At 45.0% G+C, this 19246-nt stretch overlaps 3 protein-coding genes across 5 annotated transcripts in view; 2 read left to right on the forward strand and 1 right to left on the reverse strand.

The window, feature by feature from the left end:
- The window catches only part of nudt4b (nudix (nucleoside diphosphate linked moiety X)-type motif 4b), a 9509-nt gene extending 8298 nt beyond the window's left edge, over positions 1–1211 (forward strand). For all 3 annotated transcript variants that reach the window (XM_047159962.2, XM_017485753.3, XM_053685712.1), the window contains exon 5: positions 1–1211. This exon is cut by the window's left edge and continues 1455 nt beyond it. The gene's annotated coding sequence lies outside the window, so the exon portion shown is untranslated.
- Positions 1212–6957: 5746 nt separating this feature from the next.
- On the forward strand, positions 6958–15475 carry dnajc2 (DnaJ (Hsp40) homolog, subfamily C, member 2). The gene is made up of 17 exons (XM_017485751.3): positions 6958–7195; positions 9665–9855; positions 10010–10085; positions 10176–10274; positions 10359–10500; positions 10618–10698; positions 11086–11151; positions 11284–11375; positions 11696–11817; positions 11981–12130; positions 13078–13166; positions 13281–13350; positions 14401–14579; positions 14667–14767; positions 14847–14957; positions 15062–15222; positions 15300–15475. Exons 1-17 carry the CDS (start codon positions 7117–7119, stop codon positions 15366–15368), a joined length of 1878 nt encoding a protein of 625 aa, XP_017341240.1. The 5' UTR covers positions 6958–7116; the 3' UTR covers positions 15369–15475.
- pmpcb (peptidase, mitochondrial processing subunit beta) lies at positions 15399–19135 on the reverse strand. The gene is made up of 13 exons (XM_017485752.3): positions 18982–19135; positions 18469–18594; positions 17896–17982; positions 17652–17781; positions 17245–17443; positions 17080–17159; positions 16822–16934; positions 16530–16673; positions 16286–16446; positions 16132–16217; positions 15954–16042; positions 15775–15850; positions 15399–15593 (listed from the first exon to the last, which is right to left on the reverse strand). Exons 1-13 carry the CDS (start codon positions 19060–19062, stop codon positions 15529–15531), a joined length of 1437 nt encoding a protein of 478 aa, XP_017341241.1. The 5' UTR covers positions 19063–19135; the 3' UTR covers positions 15399–15528.
- Between the last annotated feature and the right edge of the window lie 111 nt (positions 19136–19246).

A 19246-nucleotide genomic window follows, 5' to 3' on the forward strand; every position in this document is an offset into this window, starting at 1 on the left:
ATCAGATCGGCCTACGGTGATTTGCGTACAAGTTTCCCATCCAGCTAGTGGGTTAAAAATCGGACAAACCCATACACCTACAAGCCCAAGGCCATGTTTAATCTTCAGTTCAAGGTCAGTAGAAATCCTGAGCAATCGAAACAAAGTTCTCCGTGTCGGTGATTATTGGCTCAGGAGAGCAAAAGGAACAAGTTTTACCCCCCCACCCCCCCACCCCCCATCCTGATTATTCATCTTTGGTTGTGTTTAAACGTAAACAATGGTGAACCTTTTTTTATTATTATTATTTTTTTTTTTTAGTCAGCGTGTTCAGCATTTTTGTGACACGTTTTCAGCGTAAAATATCTTCAACCCCTACTGCTACCTGAACAATGCTGCTAAAATTTTACAAATCCGACACTCACCTTGATCAACTGGATGTTGTATTTACCTGAACGCTACGACAAACAAAAAAACAACAACCCCTCACTCTGAGACTCGTATGTTGGGTAAATGGAATACACGTGCGTGTTTCAGTAAATGGACGTGTCATGCTTGTGAATGTAAAAATGCCTCGCTAGTGCCAAACGTTCAGGGATATAGGATTAGAGATTAGGATCGTTCTCTTAAAATACGCTTAAAGTACTTCCTGTCGTTCCGGACTCATCTCTTATTTCCTCGCACAAATCGCAAAGCCGTCACTTCTTGATCGTGACCTCGCGTGTGTGTGTAGTGTAGAAAAGGTCCCCGTTAAAAAGTTCCAGAAGGATACGTCCCTGGCGCTCCTCCGCTCGGTCACAGGTCCGACCTTGCGTACGCCGTACAGAGCTCAGAACATGTCGGGATGGGCGCGTTTTCTCTGAGAGCTTCACTGTGGAAGGGTAACGTCATCATGTCCGGGTTATACGTACAGTCGGGGATTTTCTTTTGCGGTACTTCATATTTCTAGTGTAATATACAAACGCTGATGGTCTAGTTGGCTGTGAATGCAGTTTGGTTTCCGTTTTATTTTTCCAATGTCAGTTATTAGGATGTACTTGAGCCCAGACGATGTCTGGACACTCGCTCGTCTTTCTCTTAACGCAGTCTGGTGAACAGTTCCTCTGTTCTTTTATGTGACTTTTACGTACCGAGGGATGTTTCGAATCTGACTGCAGATCGTCTTGTATGTCGAAAGAACTCTTACTCATCGGGAAGAACTTGAATAAAGGAATAAAAGCTTCTGATTGGAATCTTTTTGTGTCCTTGTACTGATATATCCCCGTAATCTCGTCCACTGCTATAACCCGACATCGATTAAGAGACTTTGGGCGTGGCCGTGTTGGTGTTACATCGAGCCTTCGTACAACCTCGGGCTCTTTCCCGTCCTGAGAATCGTGCAGAAGCGAATGTACAGATAAGTACGTTTTAATTGAGCATGCATTATGTCACGAAGCATATAGCGCCCTCCACTAATATTGGCACCCTTGGAACAATTTCCTGTTCCTAGTCACCCAGGTGTACTTAAAAAATAAATAAATAAATAAAAATATTAATGGGAAAATACTTCAAATATACTTTTCTCATATGAATTCATAGGTGTGCCAATAATCATTATATGTGTAAATATTTTTGGGATAAACCTGTGTTGTGTTTAATATCCATGAGAGCAGAGAATGTTTGTGAATTTTTTTTGGAACAAAAGGTTAAACGATGAACACCGTACGTGTCTATCAAAGATATGCAGATATTTACTAAACACAGGATTTCCGTGCTCGGCTAGCGTCATCGCTTTAAGTGCACTGAATTGTCCACGTATTTTCCCAGAATATGAACGGTTCCACGGCTCGAGTGGGGACACTTTACAATAAGAAGACAACAGCCCGGTAGTTATGCAAGAAAAATTCATGACTGAATGTAGTAACTGTTTGAAATGTTATGCTTTGTTACTGCCAAATGAAGGGAAATGTTCCACTTTACTTTAGGGGCACAGATACTATTAACTAGTAGTGAAGGGCTAGTATTAAAACTTTATTCGTGTTAAAGATTCTGAGGTTGTACTCCAGTGTTGACTGGAACTCTTCAGTCAGTCGTGTATGGTTTGTAAACCCACACTTCTTTGGTCCAAAGGGACGTCCAAAATGAAGAATGAGTGTTTTTTCTATTAATAATAGCTGTAAGCCTAGCCTCCTCTGAAATCCGAGCGCAGGCTGAGACATTCAAAGCAGACGAAACGAGCTCGGTAACACTGTTCTACCAGACGTACTCCATTATGTATGTTCATAAATATGCTTCATTGACGAATCATAATGTTTTTATTCTATTGCTAGTTGGTCTCCCAGTCTGTTCTGTTATTTAACGTCATCTGTGTTTATTCTGTGTTTAACGTGGCTGTTCGTGGTCGTTATTAGTCGACCTATCTGTTCATTTCACGGAGAACAAATAAACGCTGCATTCGATTCAAAGTTGTACCTCATAACCCTGACCTTCGACTAAATAGAACCAAAGAAAACATCCCCTTAGCTTTGAATTACTACTCAGGATCTCAGGACGCTTTCCTCAACCCCTGTGTTCAGCAAGTGACGTCACATCAACATGGATCTTCACCAGTAAACACAGCAGTGCTTCTTACCTTTAAACAAGGTATCATGTGTATATGGGTTTCCTCAGGGTACTCTGGTTTCCTCCTCCAGTCCAAAGACATGCGTTGTAGGCTGATTGACATTTCTAAATTGTCCGTAGTGTGTGTGCGATTGTGCCCTGTCCCTGGAGCACCGCGTGCCCCGAGTTCCCTGGGATAGACTTCAGGCCTTCATTTTAATGATTTGAAATGTATAACAAATACGAGAGCCAAAAATGTATTTTTTTGTTTTCTTACAATGTATAAACTATTGACTGAATGATAATGTCATTAATGCTACTTCTATGCACTCTTATATAATATCTGTTTCTTCATCAGGTGCAGTTGTTGTCCGTTCCAACTCGATATACAATTAAAATTCAATTCAATTTGATGTTATTTACAGTATATAGAGCTTTTAACATTGGATATGATCACAAAGCAGCTTCACAGATATCCGGATATAGATATAGACTGAGATTTATCCCTGATGAGCAAGACAGAAGCGATGGTGTCGAGGAAAAACTCTCTGAGAGAGGACATGGAGAAGAAACGTTCCCTTCTGGAAAAAAAAAAAAAAAAAAAACCCTACAGAAACCGTCACAGAAAGTCAAATGGTTTCCACTAAAAATACCATTACAAACCATCAGCTGTTAAACATTAAAACTATTACCAAATGGTTTCCTTTACAGAGTAGGAATTATTAAAGATATTGGTCCTTAATGGTATCCACTAGACAAAACATGCCACCAATAGAAGGCAACAAATTACCAGTAGAAACCCACAGGGACCATTCCAGTTTCTCTGGATGGAAACGCCTTAACGAGAGAGCTCAACGGAGAATGGCCAAACTGCTTCGTGCTGCTTCGTCAACCCTCGAGGCGAACCCTACAACAGCAGAAGACCACGTCAGGTTCCACTGAGGCTGAGAGCTGAGGCTGCAGTGGGCACAGGCTCACCAAAACTGGACAGTTGAAGACTGGAAAAACGTAGCCTGGTCTGATGAATCTCGATTTCCAGGTCACAGGGCAGAATTTGGCACCAACAGCATGAATCCATGAATGAATCCTGTCAACAGTCCAGGCTGGTGGAGGTGGTGTAATGGTGTGGGGAATGCATTCATGTCAACACGGACCAGACTCTCAAAGGAATGTTTCCAACATCTTGTTGAATCCATGCCATGAAGGACTGTTTTGATAGCAACGCGAGGTCCTACCCGTTATTAGTGTAGTGTTCCCAATAAAGTGCTCAGTGAGTCTAAATGGCCAACTTTTGTTTGAAGTGTGTAAACGCTATGTTGTCTCAACATGACACTTTGGTTATTCTCACTGGGTTCCCCACATGGGGTCACTTAATTTACAAATGCTATGATGTGCCGGAAGCTTGTGATCTGTATCTGAATGACTCCCCCCCCCCCCCCCCCACCCCCCCACCCCCCACTGCGCTGCTGCCACATTATTGGCTGATTAGAGAACTGCATGAATGTGCAGAATGTGCAATGTTCCTAATAAAGTGAACGGTGTGATGAAGAGCTCGGGAATTGTTGATATGTGATGAAAAACACGCGGCGCGATAATCATACGATGCAGTTCTTTATATGATCACTGGTGCAGTTTTAATAATATCACGGCATCTGTTTACAGAGGAAATTGAATGGGGAAGAAGTGAAATGGCTCAATAGAGATATGAATATTAAGCACTCGAGTGTGAACCTCTTCGGCCCCATGACGTGTTTTAAAAGCTGAAGCGTGAGCGATGGGATTACAATGTCCTGTGCATCAAGAACTAACTGCTGTGTAATGAAAAACTCATGGCGTGATGATCATACAACCCAGCGTTGTACTTTTAATTCTATCATTTACCTACAGCTACACATTTTCAAAAATGTTAACAAAAAAAAAAAGAAATACCCCAGTGCGGAATGTTAAAATGAAGCACTCAGATTTGAACCTCTTCTGCCCCGTGGCTGTCTTTTAGGAGCTGGAGAGAGAGCGGCAGGATTACCGTGTCCTGAAGTCCGAGTACAAAACTGTTGAGGTAAACGTTTCTTCTAATAAAGCCATAACTGCTATCGTGTCTGGAAGAAGCCCAGAGGCATAAATGCGATAATGTGGGGATTTCAAAACACAATTTGAATTCCAGAACTGGGCCATCACTTATTTTTGATCTGGTTGTTCTGGTCATGCACCCTCTGTGCGGTATTAATACTAAGCCCTCATTTTAAGAAGGCTGAAATATTAGTGCATAGTCTTTACAACTGTATCAGTACTGGAGCAGATCACTGATGATCGACCAAAACATAGTGCACTTCCTATTTGTATCTGTTCGTTCATATTTGATATCTGCTTACATCCTTAACTGATGAATGAATGAGTGTGCCCCTATTGGTATTTTCTATCTGTTTAGAACACATCTGTTCAGCCCTAATAGTCTATTTGTATTCGGTTCCATCTCTAGTGCAGAAGTAATAAAAACTCTTTGGGCATTGAACTTTCAGGTCTGTCTGAGAACATTCAGAATCTTCTGGAGTCCAACGCTCAACTGGAGCACGAACGCTCCGACCTGATGAACCAGGGAAAAACCTTGAGCAACAGCTCTGTAGATTACAGAGGAAGTACTTCAATTCAATTGTATGTGTACAGCGCTTTTTACAATAGACGCTGTCTCAAAGCAGCTTTACAGAAATATCAACACGGGGTACAGATATTAAAGGTGCGAATTTATCTCTTAAGTAGAAAGTGATGTTGAAGGGAAGTGAGAAAAGCCTTTCCTCAAGCTGAACTTTTCAGACTGTATTGAGAACGTTGTTTTGCAGAGCATAAAGCCCTCAAGGTTGAACCTCATTCAGTGTCCTGAATTCCAAGTACAAAGTCATTAACGTAAGCTTTTCTTCTCAAGAAGAAGATTTTTGGAATGTTCTGTTTGTTTATTGTTGTTTTTTTCTGTCCTGTTGTTGTTGTATACAGTTGATTTTGGATACAGTTGACGGAGGAGGAGGCAATCGTGCTGGCTAGCGGGGCTCTGGTGAAAGTTTCGTTCAGACTTCCAGGATTATAAGGATTCACACTGTCTTTTTTTCATCCAGGGAAGGAAAACATCCCCAGTATCCTGACATACTGCTGGAATACTGTAAGAGTTTCCTCATCATTTACCAGCACATGGTGTGTGGGTCCTTTTTGTGTTTGTCCAAATACACTGGTTTGGCGACTATGTATGAAGGTTAGCATGCATACCACCTGTTACTGCAGTCGAAAACGAGTGTTTAATGCTTTCTATTGTGGATTATGTGGATAGGTTCTTGGACATTATTATTTATTTATCTATTTATTTATTTATTTTTACATGTTGCCAACACGTTTTAGGGCAGTACTAAACGGAAAACAATAAGCTCTTTAAACAAAATAATAACAATTTACACCGATCATCCTGTTCAAAAGTTTACACCCCGCTGGCTCTTAATGTATCGTGTTACCTTCTTGAGCATCAGTGGACGTTTGCAGCTTTTGTAATACTCGTGTACGAGTCCCTCAGTCGTCCTCGGTGTGAAAAGATGGATCTCGACATCATATAGCCGCCGTTGGAAAGGGCTCAAATATGTAGAATATGCTGGGAAAGTAAAGAATGTGCAGGACCTGGAGGATTTTTCTGAAGAACAGTGGGCAGTTTAACTGCTCAGGACAAACAAGGGACTCGTGAACAACTCTCACAACACGTAAACACAGTCGTTGATCATCCAGGTAAATTCTAATTTAACAGCTCAAGAGATTGAAAATGATGTGATTCCGTGTACTGACTCCCTACTTACAAGGTAAGTCGAACGCAGCAGTAGTACTAATATATTATATATATATATATATATTACCACAAGAGGGCACTACACTCACCTACATTATAAGATTTTTGTCAGTTTGATCAGAAATTGTGAAAGGAATTAACACACCTTTGCTGTACTTGCACATCAAATGAGAGGCATGGGAAGCATCCTGTTAATTCTTCCATATCAAATCCATAAATCTGACACAATGTGTTTCCCCAAAAACATAGCAGAAGCAGTTGTTTCCCTGACATTTTATTTACAGCCCTATGTACAAGTCAGCATGTTGACACGCTTGTGTGTACAGTATAGCTTATTTCAAGGTACTGTGTTTACTGTTGATGCTGTGAGCGGCCATGTTGATTTGGCGTCACTTGCTGAACAACTCGGAGTTGAGGGGTTCATACGAGTAGGAATTCCGAGCTGAAATGCTGTAAATGCTGGGTTCTTTGCGTTTTCCGTATGTCAGGGGTTTGCGCGCGTGTGTGTGCGGTGAATTACGAGTAACGACCTCGAGTCGAATAGAGCATTTTGTTTGCGGAACCAATGTTCTGAGCCGTGCGCGCGTCCGGAAGGTAATCGGTGTGGCACGGCGGCGCCTGGCCGGTAGAGCGGCAGTGTGTGAGTGTGGGACAGCAGCTGCAGCAGCAACAGGCCCATGTGGGAGGCGAGCACTTCCCGGCACCGCGGAGCAGTAATAACGCTGATATAACTCCTGACTCTTATGGTGGCGTGCGAGGGAGTAAACATGCTGAAAGAGGCGCTGGAAGGACAGGTTACACTGGTGTGTAACACCACCGCCGGTAAGACAAATCACAATAAAGTGTTCAGAGAGAGAGAGAGACAGAGTGAGTGAGTGAGTGTGACACGCACATTAGCCACTTAGCTCGCTAGCTATGTGCTCAGCAGTGCTAGGCAACGTGTTAATGTCAGAGACAGCTGAACTGCCTTCACACTGTTAAAACCCGACACCATTCCAGCTTTAGCAATACGGTACACTTCCTGTAGCTACAGAACAGGCTACTTGGACAAAGATTTACTTGTGGTTTAAACCCAAATTGGTCAGCACTTCCTGTACAAGTGCACTCCACGCCGACGCGTCTGCGCTCTGTCTAGTGCACTACTTGTCCCACACGGAGGCATTTGAACGTCGACCCATTCCATATTGTAGTATACATGTCTACTTCTATAGCAGCTTTATACAAAACACACGCAAACCGTATGTCTCGGAATTCTTCAAAACACAACTTTTCATATTGTTACATATTATATTTATATTTTAAAGAGGCCAGAGATGTTAAAGGTCTTACAGGAAAGTAAAATAGTGGATTATCTCCACGTTAAAGGTGCAATAGAATTTTCAAAAAAAAAAAAATCGTACTAATACAAATAACATGGTGACGTGTGTAGAAATTATTATTTTATTATTATTATTAAAATATATGTGTATATTTTTAAAAAATTGTGTGTGGCCTCAGGATGAAAGTATGACATGGATGCTTGGAAAACCTGCTTCCGGTCCGGAAAGCGTGTTTGTGTTTGGATGCGCCTCCTGTCAGTCAACTTATAGACACGCCCCTTAGCACTTTCACTCCGCCCTCAGCTAGCATGCTAATACCACAGCTTAGTGCTCATAAGAGCTTATTACAGAGGGGAAAAGGGACAGCGACTGCATGTGTGAACTGGTCATAGTCTTATACAGTGTGCTTGAAAGTGACGTCATGAAAGTCCTCGCTAATGCTAACTCTGTTTAAGGGCGAGCATCACCGGCGAGATCGCTGCACAAAATTTACAGGTGGTTTTTTTGTGTGTGTTTTATTGTCTTCCTCTCATCCTTTGCCGTATGTGTTTATTCAGTACGAGCGACGAACACTGAGTGACGTGAGTGCGTCGATAAATACGGACAGTAAAACAACAAATCAGTGGAACACTAACTGCAGCTTCCTTGACCTGAAACCCTGTGGGTTCCACAGTGGAGGCGGAGTCAGTCATTCAACTCCGCCCACTTAATCATTACAGACTTAATCTGCCTTAATGCCCCTTTAACTGGTCCTGGTGTACTAGTGTTACCCGCAATATGCAAAGAACACTGATTCTGTGGGGGGTTTTGCCTCTCGCTCTCTCTCACTCTTTCTCACTCAGTCTCTCTCTCTCAGTCTCTCACTCTTTCTCTCTCACTCTCTCTTTCTCACTCGCTCTCTCATGCTCTCTTTCTTTCTCACTCACTCATTCTCTCTCTGTCTCTCACTCACTCTTTCTTTCTCTCTCACTCTCTCTCTCTCTTTCTCTCTCACTCTCTCTTTCTCACTCGCTCTCTTTCTCTCATGCTCTCTCTCTTTCTCACTCACTCACTCTGTCTCTCTCTCTCTCTCTCTCTCACTCACTCTCACTCACTCTTTCTCTCTCACTTTCTGTCTTTCTCTCATGCTCTCACTCTTTCTCTCACTCACTCTCTCTTTCTCACTCACTCTCTCTTTCTTTCTCACTCTCTCTCACTCTTTCTCTCACTCTCTCTTTCTCTCACACTCTCACTCTTTCTCACTCACTCTCTCTTTCCCACTCTCACTCTCTCTCACACACTCTCACTCACTCTCTCAATCTCTCTTATTCTCTCTTTCTCGCTCTTTCTCTCTCACCCTTTCTTTCTCACGCTCTCGTCTCTTTCTCTCTCTTGCGCTCTCTCTCGTGCTGTCATTCACGCTCTCAATTTCACTTCACTGCCATGATTGTTTCATGTAATATTGCCAAAGCATCAATTTAGATAAGAAAGGAGGGTTAAAAAAACATTAAGAAGATAAAGTATAATTAAAAATTATCATAAAAATAGAAAAAAGATAGTAGTAATAATTACAAAAAAACAATCAATAAAACATAAATATAAAAAATAAATAAACAAACAAAGTGACGATGCGAGCTGCCAGTGTAGGACAAAAGTATAAAGGTTACAATAATTATGTACATTAACGCCGTAGAATAAAATACAGTGCAATAAATTAGAATTGTGAAGTGAAATGTGATCAGAGCAGCTCTCTCACGCTCACTCTTAACTCTCGCTCGCTCTCTTGTGCTCTCTCTCATTCTCTCTTTCACTCTGCCGCTCTCGCTCTCTCTAGTTATATAAGAATGTAACGAAAGAGAGACACTTATATAATACTCGTCTATCTGCCTGATTTTAATGACTTCAGTGTTTGTTTTTATGGAATACTAATTGATTTACAATTCGCTCTCTTTCTCACACACACACACACACACACACACACGCACGCACGCAGGGTCTGTGCAGGTGCAGGTAGAGCCGGTAGGCCGCTGGTTCGAAGCCTTTCTGAAGCGCAGGGATCGAAATGTATCCGCTTCGTTCCAGGAGCTGGAGGAGGAAGAGGAGCTCTCAGAGGAGGAAGCAGACGAGGAGTTACAGCTTGAGGAGTATCCCCTGCTGAAAACACTGGACCCCAAAGACTGGAAGGTGCTGCGTTACGCGACTGAGCGCCTACCTAGTACACTTTTTATAAAAGAGCCAGTATTATTTCCTGTGTGTCCTGTCACCAGTACGATTGAGTTTCTTCTCTCTCTCTCTCTCTCTCTCTCTCTCTCTCTCTCTCTCTCTCTCTCTCGAGCAGAATCAGGATCACTATGCTGTACTGGGTTTAGTTCACATGAGGTACAAGGCAACCCAGAAACAGATTAAAGCTGCGCGTAAGTTGATCCTGTTCAGCAGACCGATGCTAAGTTCTAGGTTACTCCTGGCGTAATCATACAAAACGAGTGTTTCTGACCTCTCTACAGATAAAGCAATGGTGCTGAAACATCACCCGGACAAGAGGAAAGCAGCCGGCGAGCAGATTGTGAAAGGCGACAATGATTATTTCACCTGCATCACTAAAGGTTGGTGTTCCGCCTGCTCGAGCTGAAGCGCGCTGTGTCCGTCGTGTTCCGAGCAACAACACTGCTTTGTGAATGTGATTGCAGCGATAGAGATTCTGTCGGACCCCGTGAAGAGACGCGCGTTCGACAGCGTGGACCCCACCTTCGACAACACGGTGCCCTCCAAGGCAGAAGGCAAAGAGAAATTCTTCGACGTGTTCGCGCCCGTGTTTGAGCGCAACGCCAGGTCAGTGAAGCCCAAAAAAAAAAAAAAAAACCATCCTAACGTCACCGAATACCGGTGTGTCGTGTATCGTAACCCCTTCGAGATCTGCGATACGTTTCTTGTCTGCGTGATTGACAGGTGGTCCACTAAAAAGCACGTCGCCGCCTTCGGGTCCATGGACTCCTCGTTCGAGGAAGTGGACAATTTCTATTCTTTTTGGTAAGTTTTTGTTAAATCTGCTTTCATGTAATGTTTGTAATTAAATATGCTGTACGGATAGAAATGAGTCGCAGTGAAAATATATCTGATCCAGTTTCATTTTTAAACAGCGGTTCTGAAATATATTAAAGTTCTGTGTACTCGTATAAGTGGAAATTATTATTGTCTTAATAGCTGATATTAGATAATATTCTCTCTCTCTATATATATATGATATATAGAGATGTACATATACACATACATATACGATAAAGACGTATGTACGTGTAATATTTTATTCACTTTTTCACGCACTCTCGTTGTAGTCACGTTCTCCACGTTAGTCCGTTTATATTTAACACGACGTCAGCGCCGATGGTAATTTCCGACACCGTTTCCGTTTTGAAGGTACAGCTTTGATTCATGGAGAGAGTTCTCATACCTGGATGAAGAGGAGAAAGAGAAAGCCGAATGGTAACAAATCTTCATTGTTTCTTTAAGAAATATATTTGCCCCTCACTAGCTATAACCCGTAACGCAACACGTTTAACGTCACGATCATTCAGCTCTCTTCCGTTCTTCCTCCTGCCTTTTGTCTTGTGCCAGTCGAGACGAACGAAGATGGATCGAGAAGCAGAACCGTGCGTCGCGAGCTCAACGGAAAAAAGAGGAGATGAACAGGATACGAACCCTCGTAGGTACGGCGCGCCTCGTGTCGAAAAGAAACCCGAAAAGATTCTGAGGGCGTGGCCAGGTTTGTGGGCGCAGTCATGCGTGAGAGACGGGTGTCAAGTTGAGATGCGGTTAAAATATTGGTGCACGCTCACAAAAGGGAAACGTTGCAGGTTTTAGTTGCTGATTACGGGACAGAGAACATCGGTTTCAGTCATAGCCATCATCATCATCATCATCATCATCATCATGGCAGCTCAGGCATAATGCTCCTAAAATATTGATCGCGTCGTCATTTACACTATCCCGGAGATATTCTTACCGCGTTTCACCTGATGTGTCGTAGATACGGCCTACAGCTGTGACCCGAGGATAAAGAAGTTTAAAGAGGAGGAGAAAGCCAGGAAGGAATCGGAGAAGAAGGCCAAAGCCGAAGCCAAAAAGAAGGAGCAAGAGGAGAAGGAGCGGGTCAGTTATATGGAATATCGGACTCGTACTGAGCCTCATTCGTCTCTTAAAGAGATTTGAAATTGTGGTAACGTTAAAGATAACTGAAGATCATTTCTGTTTACGTCAGTATAAAATATACAGGTTTTGCGTGTGTGTGTGTGTGTGTGTTGCTGTCCTGCAGGCTCGCCAGGCGGAGATGGAGGCAGCTCGGTTGGCCAGAGAGAAGGAGGAAGAGGAGGCCAAACAGGCGGCCCAGCAGGCCAAGAAAGAGAAAGAGGCACAGAAGAAAGCAATCAAGAAAGAGAGACAGAAACTCAGGACAACGTGCAAGGTTTAAGAGCTGCTACAGTCTTGTTAGGGGTCCAAGCACAAAGTCTTTGCAAAGTCGGTGTCGCACTAAACCCCGATAACGTCAACATGGACGCCACGTGCCGATCGGCTCTAGCCGGGAGGAGTCTAATTCACTCGAACAGCTGGAACGATCGGTTGCACGTATTCTCAAGACACGATCCTGGGGATGTGGCAAAATTTGGGGCATTGTAATACCTGAGGGGCGTTAAAGTTAAATGATGCGTTTCTCAGGAATCGCATGTTCGCGCGAGCTGGAATTTTGAGGATAAGTCGGAAAAATTAAAAATGACTGTCGCCATCAGCCAATCAGCTTTCCGCAGGCATTCGACCCACGGCTAATGCTGAGTCTAATCATGAAATTTGATGCGGTGTCATTCGAATTGTCCAGAAGGGGGCGGCGTTCATGTTTCCGCGCTTCTGTCTCTCACGAATCTTTGTTTTGCTCCTGGTTCTTTTCAGATGAAGCCGTTCAAACGAGCCTTTTGGATCATTTTAGCCCCGCCCATTCAGATATACAATATTTTGCGTAAATATGCAAAAGCCACTTTCACGGGCTGGTCGTAGGATTTCTGCTGCATCGTTCTCGCTCCCTTTCAGAAACTGTTTTATCCGGCTCCGGCTCAGTTCCCCCACTGCCAAACGCATGAGATTTGTAAACAAAATGGCCGCCGCCACGCTCCAATCCGTTCTAGCTGGGCGCAGCTTGGTCTACTACCGACAGCCGTGACTCGTGACACGTTAAGCGCTACGGTCGGGGTGTGGTCATGCGTAGTGGGCGGGGTTAAATTCGAACACCTCTTTCTCAGGAGGTGTCGAGCTGTAATTCGGCGATATTTCTGAAGGGTGCTTGGACCACTTTTAAAGTGATGTTTTTTCTTTATAGGAGCGTTAACCAGTCTTGTCTGTTTTTTTTTTTTTCCTCCCCAGAACTGTAATTACTTTGTGGACAGCGAGGTGGAGAGCGTGAGGATGATGGAAGATGTGGAGAAGTTATGCGATCGATTAGAGCTGATGAGGTAGTTCTGTCTGAGAAACATGCTTGCCTAGTGGACGGCACGGGTCTGACATGAAGCAGTTTTGAAGAGCGATTAAACGCGTGCAACCGATTCATTTCTACTTTCTTTTCCCAGCTTGCAGACGTTAAATGAACTTTTAGCTTCAGGCAGCAAGCAGGAGAGCAGAGCTGCCATAGAAACACAGGTAAGCTCAGAACAGAGGAGCAACGGCGTGGCGTGTGGTGTTGTCGAGCCTCACACAAACAAACCTACACACGTTCCAATATTTTTGGCACCGTTTCACCACTGGGGGATGTTTCAGGCTAGACTCCTGAAAATATCTGCAAATTACTACGGTTTTCAGTGGGTCAAAAATTCAGTCACCTGGTGAGCGTTCGGTGTCGTTGCCTTTTAACTTGAATCAGACTCCGTGGTTCCGCCCCTTCCTCCTGACGGAACTGGTGTAAACGCCGTCAGGTTTGTGGGCCTCCTCGCTCACACGCTTCTCCAGTCCAGTCCACACATTGTCTGTGGGATTCAGGTCAGGGATTTGTGATGACCGCTCCAACACTTCGTTGTCTTGGAGGTTTGTGTAGGATCACGGTCCTGCTGGAAGACCCACTTTCCGGCTGATGTCTTGAGGTGTTGCGTCAGTATTTCTAGACCTTCCTCGTGATGCCATCTATTCTCTAAAGTCCATCAGTCAGTTTTCCAGTGATAAACCCCACAACGTGATGCTGCCACCACCATGCTTCAGCGTCGGGATGGTGTTCCTCAGATTAAAAGCCTCACTCGTTTTCGTTTATGGCCTGACCATTTTAAGGTTTCTTCCTTCTGACTGCGCCTTTCAAGACCTTTCATTCCTGGGAGTTTTTCCGTAATGATGTGATGACGGAATATTTTTTTCGCTCTGCGTACAGATGCTCGCACAGGTCGTTTCAGTTGTTTAGAAATTGGACTTGACGGAGTTGCTTGGATCCTCCCGTGGTATCGAGGGCAAGACGGTCGTGGTCCTGAATGCAGCCCCAGGCGCTCTACCAAATAACTCTCTTAATGATGAAAACTGGCCAATCGGAAGCTTCTGAAAGTCGTTAGGTGAATTTCCGGAATGTTCCATACTGTGTAAAGAGACGGTCAACTCGGTGAATGTAAACTTTTGACCCACTGAAAGCGTGAAGTCGTGCGTGGCTCGACAGAGGAAATGTACAGTAACGTTGAGTGGAGTTTCACTACGGGTGCGTGTCGCGTCGCGCAGGTGCAGGAAGTGAACGCGCAGCTGCAGCGCGAGCGAGAGGCCGAGGTGAAGACGCAGCAGGCGGCGCGCAGCTCGGAAAACACCAACGCGGGAAGCGGAGGGAGCAAAGGCTGGAACGAGGAGGATCTACAGCTGCTTATCAAAGCAGTTAACCTTTTTCCTGCTGGAACCAACGCCAGGTCAGATCCCGCTCTCTCAAACACACACACACGCGATCACCAATGCAGTCTCAGTGTGTTACAGTTGGGTTCTGTCCTGTTCTGTAGGTGGGAAGTAATCGCCAACTACATGAACTTGCACTCGGGTAGCGGCATCAAAAGAACCGCCAAAGACGTCATCAATAAAGCTAAGACTCTACAAAAACTTGGTGAGTTCCGGGTGGATGACGTCACTGTTTGAAGAGCAGATCGTATTATTTAACGTGTTGGTTTTTCTTCTACTTCTAGACCCTCACCAAAAGGAAGAAGTGAACAAAAAGGCTTTTGAGAAGTTTAAGAAAGAGCATTCCGCCGTTCCTCCGACTGTAGACAACGCCATGCCGTCCGAGCGCTTCGAAGGTAAAGCGTCGCTGCAGAATCGCGCCGTCAGAAATCTTTCTCGTGCAGATTTGAATTTACACCGTCGTGCTGTATAATCATTCACCGTTACTCCTTGTGGATAGGATCAGCCAGCGACACCACTTCTGCTCCCTGGACTACGGAGGAGCAGAAGCTCCTGGAGCAGGCGCTGAAGACCTACCCTGTTAACACACCCGAGAGGTGGGACAAAATCGCCGCCACCGTGCCTGGACGTACCAAGAAGGACTGTATGAAGAGATACAAAGTAAGCGCTTCCACTTGTACCGAGAGCACGCCGTGTTATTAACTCTTCATTAACCATCAGTCCTTTCTCTCTCACAGGAACTCGTGGAAATGATTAAAGCCAAGAAAGCTGCCCAGGAACAAGTTGCTGCTAAGAGTAAAAAATGACCGCAAGAAACAAGCGCACGTGCACAAACACACACTTAGCCTCATTTTCTTTTAATGTTATTGTGTTTGTTCTTTATTTTATAATAAAACAAAGAAAAGGAAATGCACAGACTCTGAATCCTCCTGGTTTGTAATGTACGTGACGCCGTCCTCGTCTCTCTCAGCTCCGTAACCAGTACATCCCGCTCTTGATCTGGTTGTAGTCTGCGAGCTCATCCACAGGCCCTGAAACACATCGTGTCCGTGTATTAACATTAAACACACATTTAAAAACCTTTAGGACTGAGAGACTGATGGAAGTTTCGAGGTAATTAAATCAAATCGTTTATAAAAGCGTTCTGCTGGGGGGGAAAAAAAAGGTCGGACCGGTCCGGTTCTGAAGGAGTCAATACGACGGCGTACGTACCGACGGCTGCGATCGCTGGAGCTTTGTTGTAAATGTATTTGGTGCACACTTCCTTGATGGTGTTTGCGTCTACGGCCTTGGGTGGTGTAGAGAGACGGGTGAAAAGAAGAGAACAAGACACATTCAGGAGCTCTTATTTTTGTCGGAAATGTGTTATTTATACCAGCATGTAGTCTTACGTCGATTCTGGCCTCCAGTTCATGCAGCGGAATTCTGCGCCCGTAGCACAACATCTGCCTCCCGATGTCCTCGCAGATGGGCGTGGAACCTAAGGCGAAAAAGCCAAAAGGTGTTCCGTTATAATCCCCAGCCGGTGCCCGTGTGTCTCCGTCTCTGTGATCACAGGAGCAGACTTACCGTCTAAATGAAGCAGCATATTGGTCTTCAGGAGATTCTTTGCTCTCGCTACTTCACTCTCGGTCACGTTGGTGCACAGAGACATCCTGTTAACACACACACCGTTTAAATGTAGGTAATGCTTAAAATACACGGCACTGTACGAGTCACTCACCATTCCAGCTGTGTGAAGTGCACCATGTCGCTGACCGTGTTCGGCTCGCACACGGTGTAGATCCCCCACAGCCCGGTGTCCGTGTAGCAGGTGTTAAACGACTGGAAGCTGTGGCACAGGTTCCCCTGACACGCCATCTGGGCCAGTCTACTGGACAGATTCTGAGGGACAACAGCAAGTTAACTCGAGACCTAATCCTTATTGTTTTTTCCCCCCTAAACCTAAACCAAAGAGAGATACCGACCACGCCGCCACCGAAAGAGCGGTCCCAGTTCCCGATGAGCGTGTTGGCCACCATGAGCGGGATGGTGTCCGGGTGGGACCAACCCACCGCCTCCACGGCAATCGCTATGTGAGCCAGCGGCATCTTGTTATCCCCGACTCGAATCTGTTTGAAATAAATAAGAAAACAAGACAATGGTGGAAGCTGTAGGAAGGAAAGTTATTACAATAATAATAATAATGGATTTTTTTTAGTCCTGCCCTGAATGAGCCCCAATGCTTGTTCGTGCCACTGTTCATGTGCATCATATTACCTCACTTCCAGTGAATCTGCAAGGCGGTAATGCTGGAGCCTCGTCCCTGTAACTGGCTGGCAGCTTTCCAAAGTGGTATTTAGCCAAATCTATTAGTTCGCTGTGAGACACTCCTGGGAAACCACAAAATAAATAAATAAAGATTTATCAAAGTGCGCGCACAAAAAAAAAACAACGCCTTCTGGGAATGATCAATCAAAAGGTTTTGTCCGTTATTCGCAATAAATGCTGCGTGTGTGTGTGTGTGTGTGTGTTTACCTCCAGCCGCAGCCAGCACGATCCTCGGCCCCTTGTAGTGAGTTGTAATATACTCCACGAGGTCTGCTCTGTTTATAGTCCTGTAAAACGCACCAGGCACGCTTAGCTACGGACGCTAACGTCAGTGAAAGCTTCGTTAATGCCGTTACGTTCGAGCACACGTACCTGATGTTCTCGGCCGGTCCGAGGATGGTTCTTCCTAAAGCGGTGTCCTGGTACGCCGTAGCATGCAGGTAGTCAAAGACGACTTCCTGTAGGTTGGTCTCCACTTCCTGCATCTCTCGGAGGATGACGCCACGCTCTCGCTCGATCTCCGCTTCCCCCAGCATGCTGTTCTGGATGATGTCGGCGAGAATCTCAACCGCTGCCGACAGGACAGAGACAGACCGGGAAGGCGTTCACCAAGAGCGAAAACAAAACACCTTCCGAGTTTGGAACTCAATTTATTTAAAGTATCGGTGCTGAGGAACAGTTAAGGATTGAATGTTTACATCATAACACCTCACAGTTTTCGTCGTCTTATTATTATTATTATCATCGTCATGGCGATTGTTATGGAAGTGCTATCGTACCTCTGGGAAGGTCTTTAGAAAAGGCTTTGGCGTAATACACTGTCTGCTCTCTGGAAGTATAGGCATTCAAGTGGGCTCCCATGTTCTCAATCTCAAGCTCCAGGTCTAGCTGGGAACGCTTCCTGGTACCCTATAAAATACAGAAAAGGAACACGGAGATACAGCACACACTCCAATTGAATGAACAAATCCTCCCAGCTCAGGTTCCTGTATCGCACATCGATCGACACGCTCTCTCTCTCACCTTAAATGCCATGTGCTCCAGGAAGTGGGCTGTGCCATTGTTCCTGTCGTTCTCGTACCGACTCCCAGCATCGATCCACAGACCCACCTGCGACAACATGAAACATTAAACCTTGACACATACAGTACAGCAGGCCAAAAGGTTGTGGACACTTGACCATCACACCCATATTTCCAAAACTAGACCAACACAACTGTATAATAGGACGTCTCAAGAGTTTCTCTTCACTGCAACCAAGAGGTCAAAACCGGTTCCAGCGTGACGAAGCGCCTGTGCGTGACGATGCGCGCTCCGTGAAGACGTGGTGTGTTAAGGTCGGAGTGGAAGAACTCTTCAGAGCCCTGATCTCTCAACCCGAATGAACTGGAACCGGAGCCTCCTCGAGATCGTATCATCAGTACCTGAATAAACACTAATCCCCACAAATCTAATGGAAAGCCTTCCCAGAAGAGCAGGGTATTCTAACAGGAGTGGTGACGGTGAGGTGTCTGCAAACGTTTGGACGGGTCGTGACACTGAACAACGTTAGATGGAGAGCTGACACCGAAACACTGTGTCGAGTACTGCGGTTACCGTGCAGGTCGGCAGTCCCGAATCTTCAGACGCCACTCTGAGGCCATTGGTCAGCGTGGTTAACTTCGTCTCAGGGACGTTGAGCGACACTTGAGCTGCGGCTTGCGTGGCCCGCTGACGAAACCTCTGAAATGACATGACATAAAAGACAACTTTGTTTAGAACTGAGAGTGTTCCAGCAGCACACGTATAAGACGAGGCACAAAATACACATCAGAAATACAGTAACACTGAAAGATTCATGGGAAGAAGAAAAAAAGCACAAATATTAAAATGAATCCATAACAGTCACGATAAGGCTGTACACGTTTATAAACACAGCTGTCGAATAAAGACTCCGAGTTTGTGTTATGGTTTTAACTGTGTGATGGACTTCAGCACATTAGCTACACTCTTAGCTCCCCAGCCTTAACCTGAGCTCTGTACGACATGTTCACCGCGCACTCTCGCGCACTCTCGCACACTCTCGCGCACTCTCGCGCACTCTCGTCACCATACGTTTCTTTCTCTCACCTGTGTGACTGGACCTGTCTTCAGCAGATTCTGTACCAGACGCCCTCCCGCAACACCGAACAGCCGCACACGCGCCGCCATCTTCTTTACACGGGTTCCGACGTCATCAGTGCCGGAAATGACGTCTGTTTCTTTTGGTTTTAATAGCGGTTGGTAAACCCGCTTAAGGTGGCCACCTACTGGACTGGAGTGTGGGCTGCAGATTGGCAGGTAATAAAATTAATAACAATAATAACAAATAAATATATATTCGATGGCCATACTA

Source organism: Ictalurus punctatus, chromosome 14 (genome assembly GCF_001660625.3).
Source record: "Ictalurus punctatus breed USDA103 chromosome 14, Coco_2.0, whole genome shotgun sequence".
Lineage (NCBI taxonomy): Eukaryota > Metazoa > Chordata > Actinopteri > Siluriformes > Ictaluridae > Ictalurus > Ictalurus punctatus.

Bases quoted from the DNA above. Each gene is read 5' to 3' on its own strand.
- pmpcb (XM_017485752.3), bottom strand. From the start codon at position 19,062: ATGGCGGCGCGTGTGCGGCTGTTCGGTGTTGCGGGAGGGCGTCTGGTA. The intron at 17,160-17,244 runs GTACGTGTGCTC...TGCGTTTTACAG, and splicing joins GGACCGGCCGAGAACATCAG to GACTATAAACAGAGCAGACC. The intron at 15,851-15,953 runs GTAAGACTACAT...ACACCACCCAAG, and splicing joins AACTGGAGGCCAGAATCGAC to GCCGTAGACGCAAACACCAT.
- dnajc2 (XM_017485751.3), top strand. From the start codon at position 7,117: ATGGTGGCGTGCGAGGGAGTAAACATGCTGAAAGAGGCGCTGGAAGGA. The intron at 12,131-13,077 runs GTTTAAGAGCTG...TTTCCTCCCCAG, and splicing joins AACTCAGGACAACGTGCAAG to AACTGTAATTACTTTGTGGA. The intron at 13,351-14,400 runs GTAAGCTCAGAA...CGCGTCGCGCAG, and splicing joins GAGCTGCCATAGAAACACAG to GTGCAGGAAGTGAACGCGCA.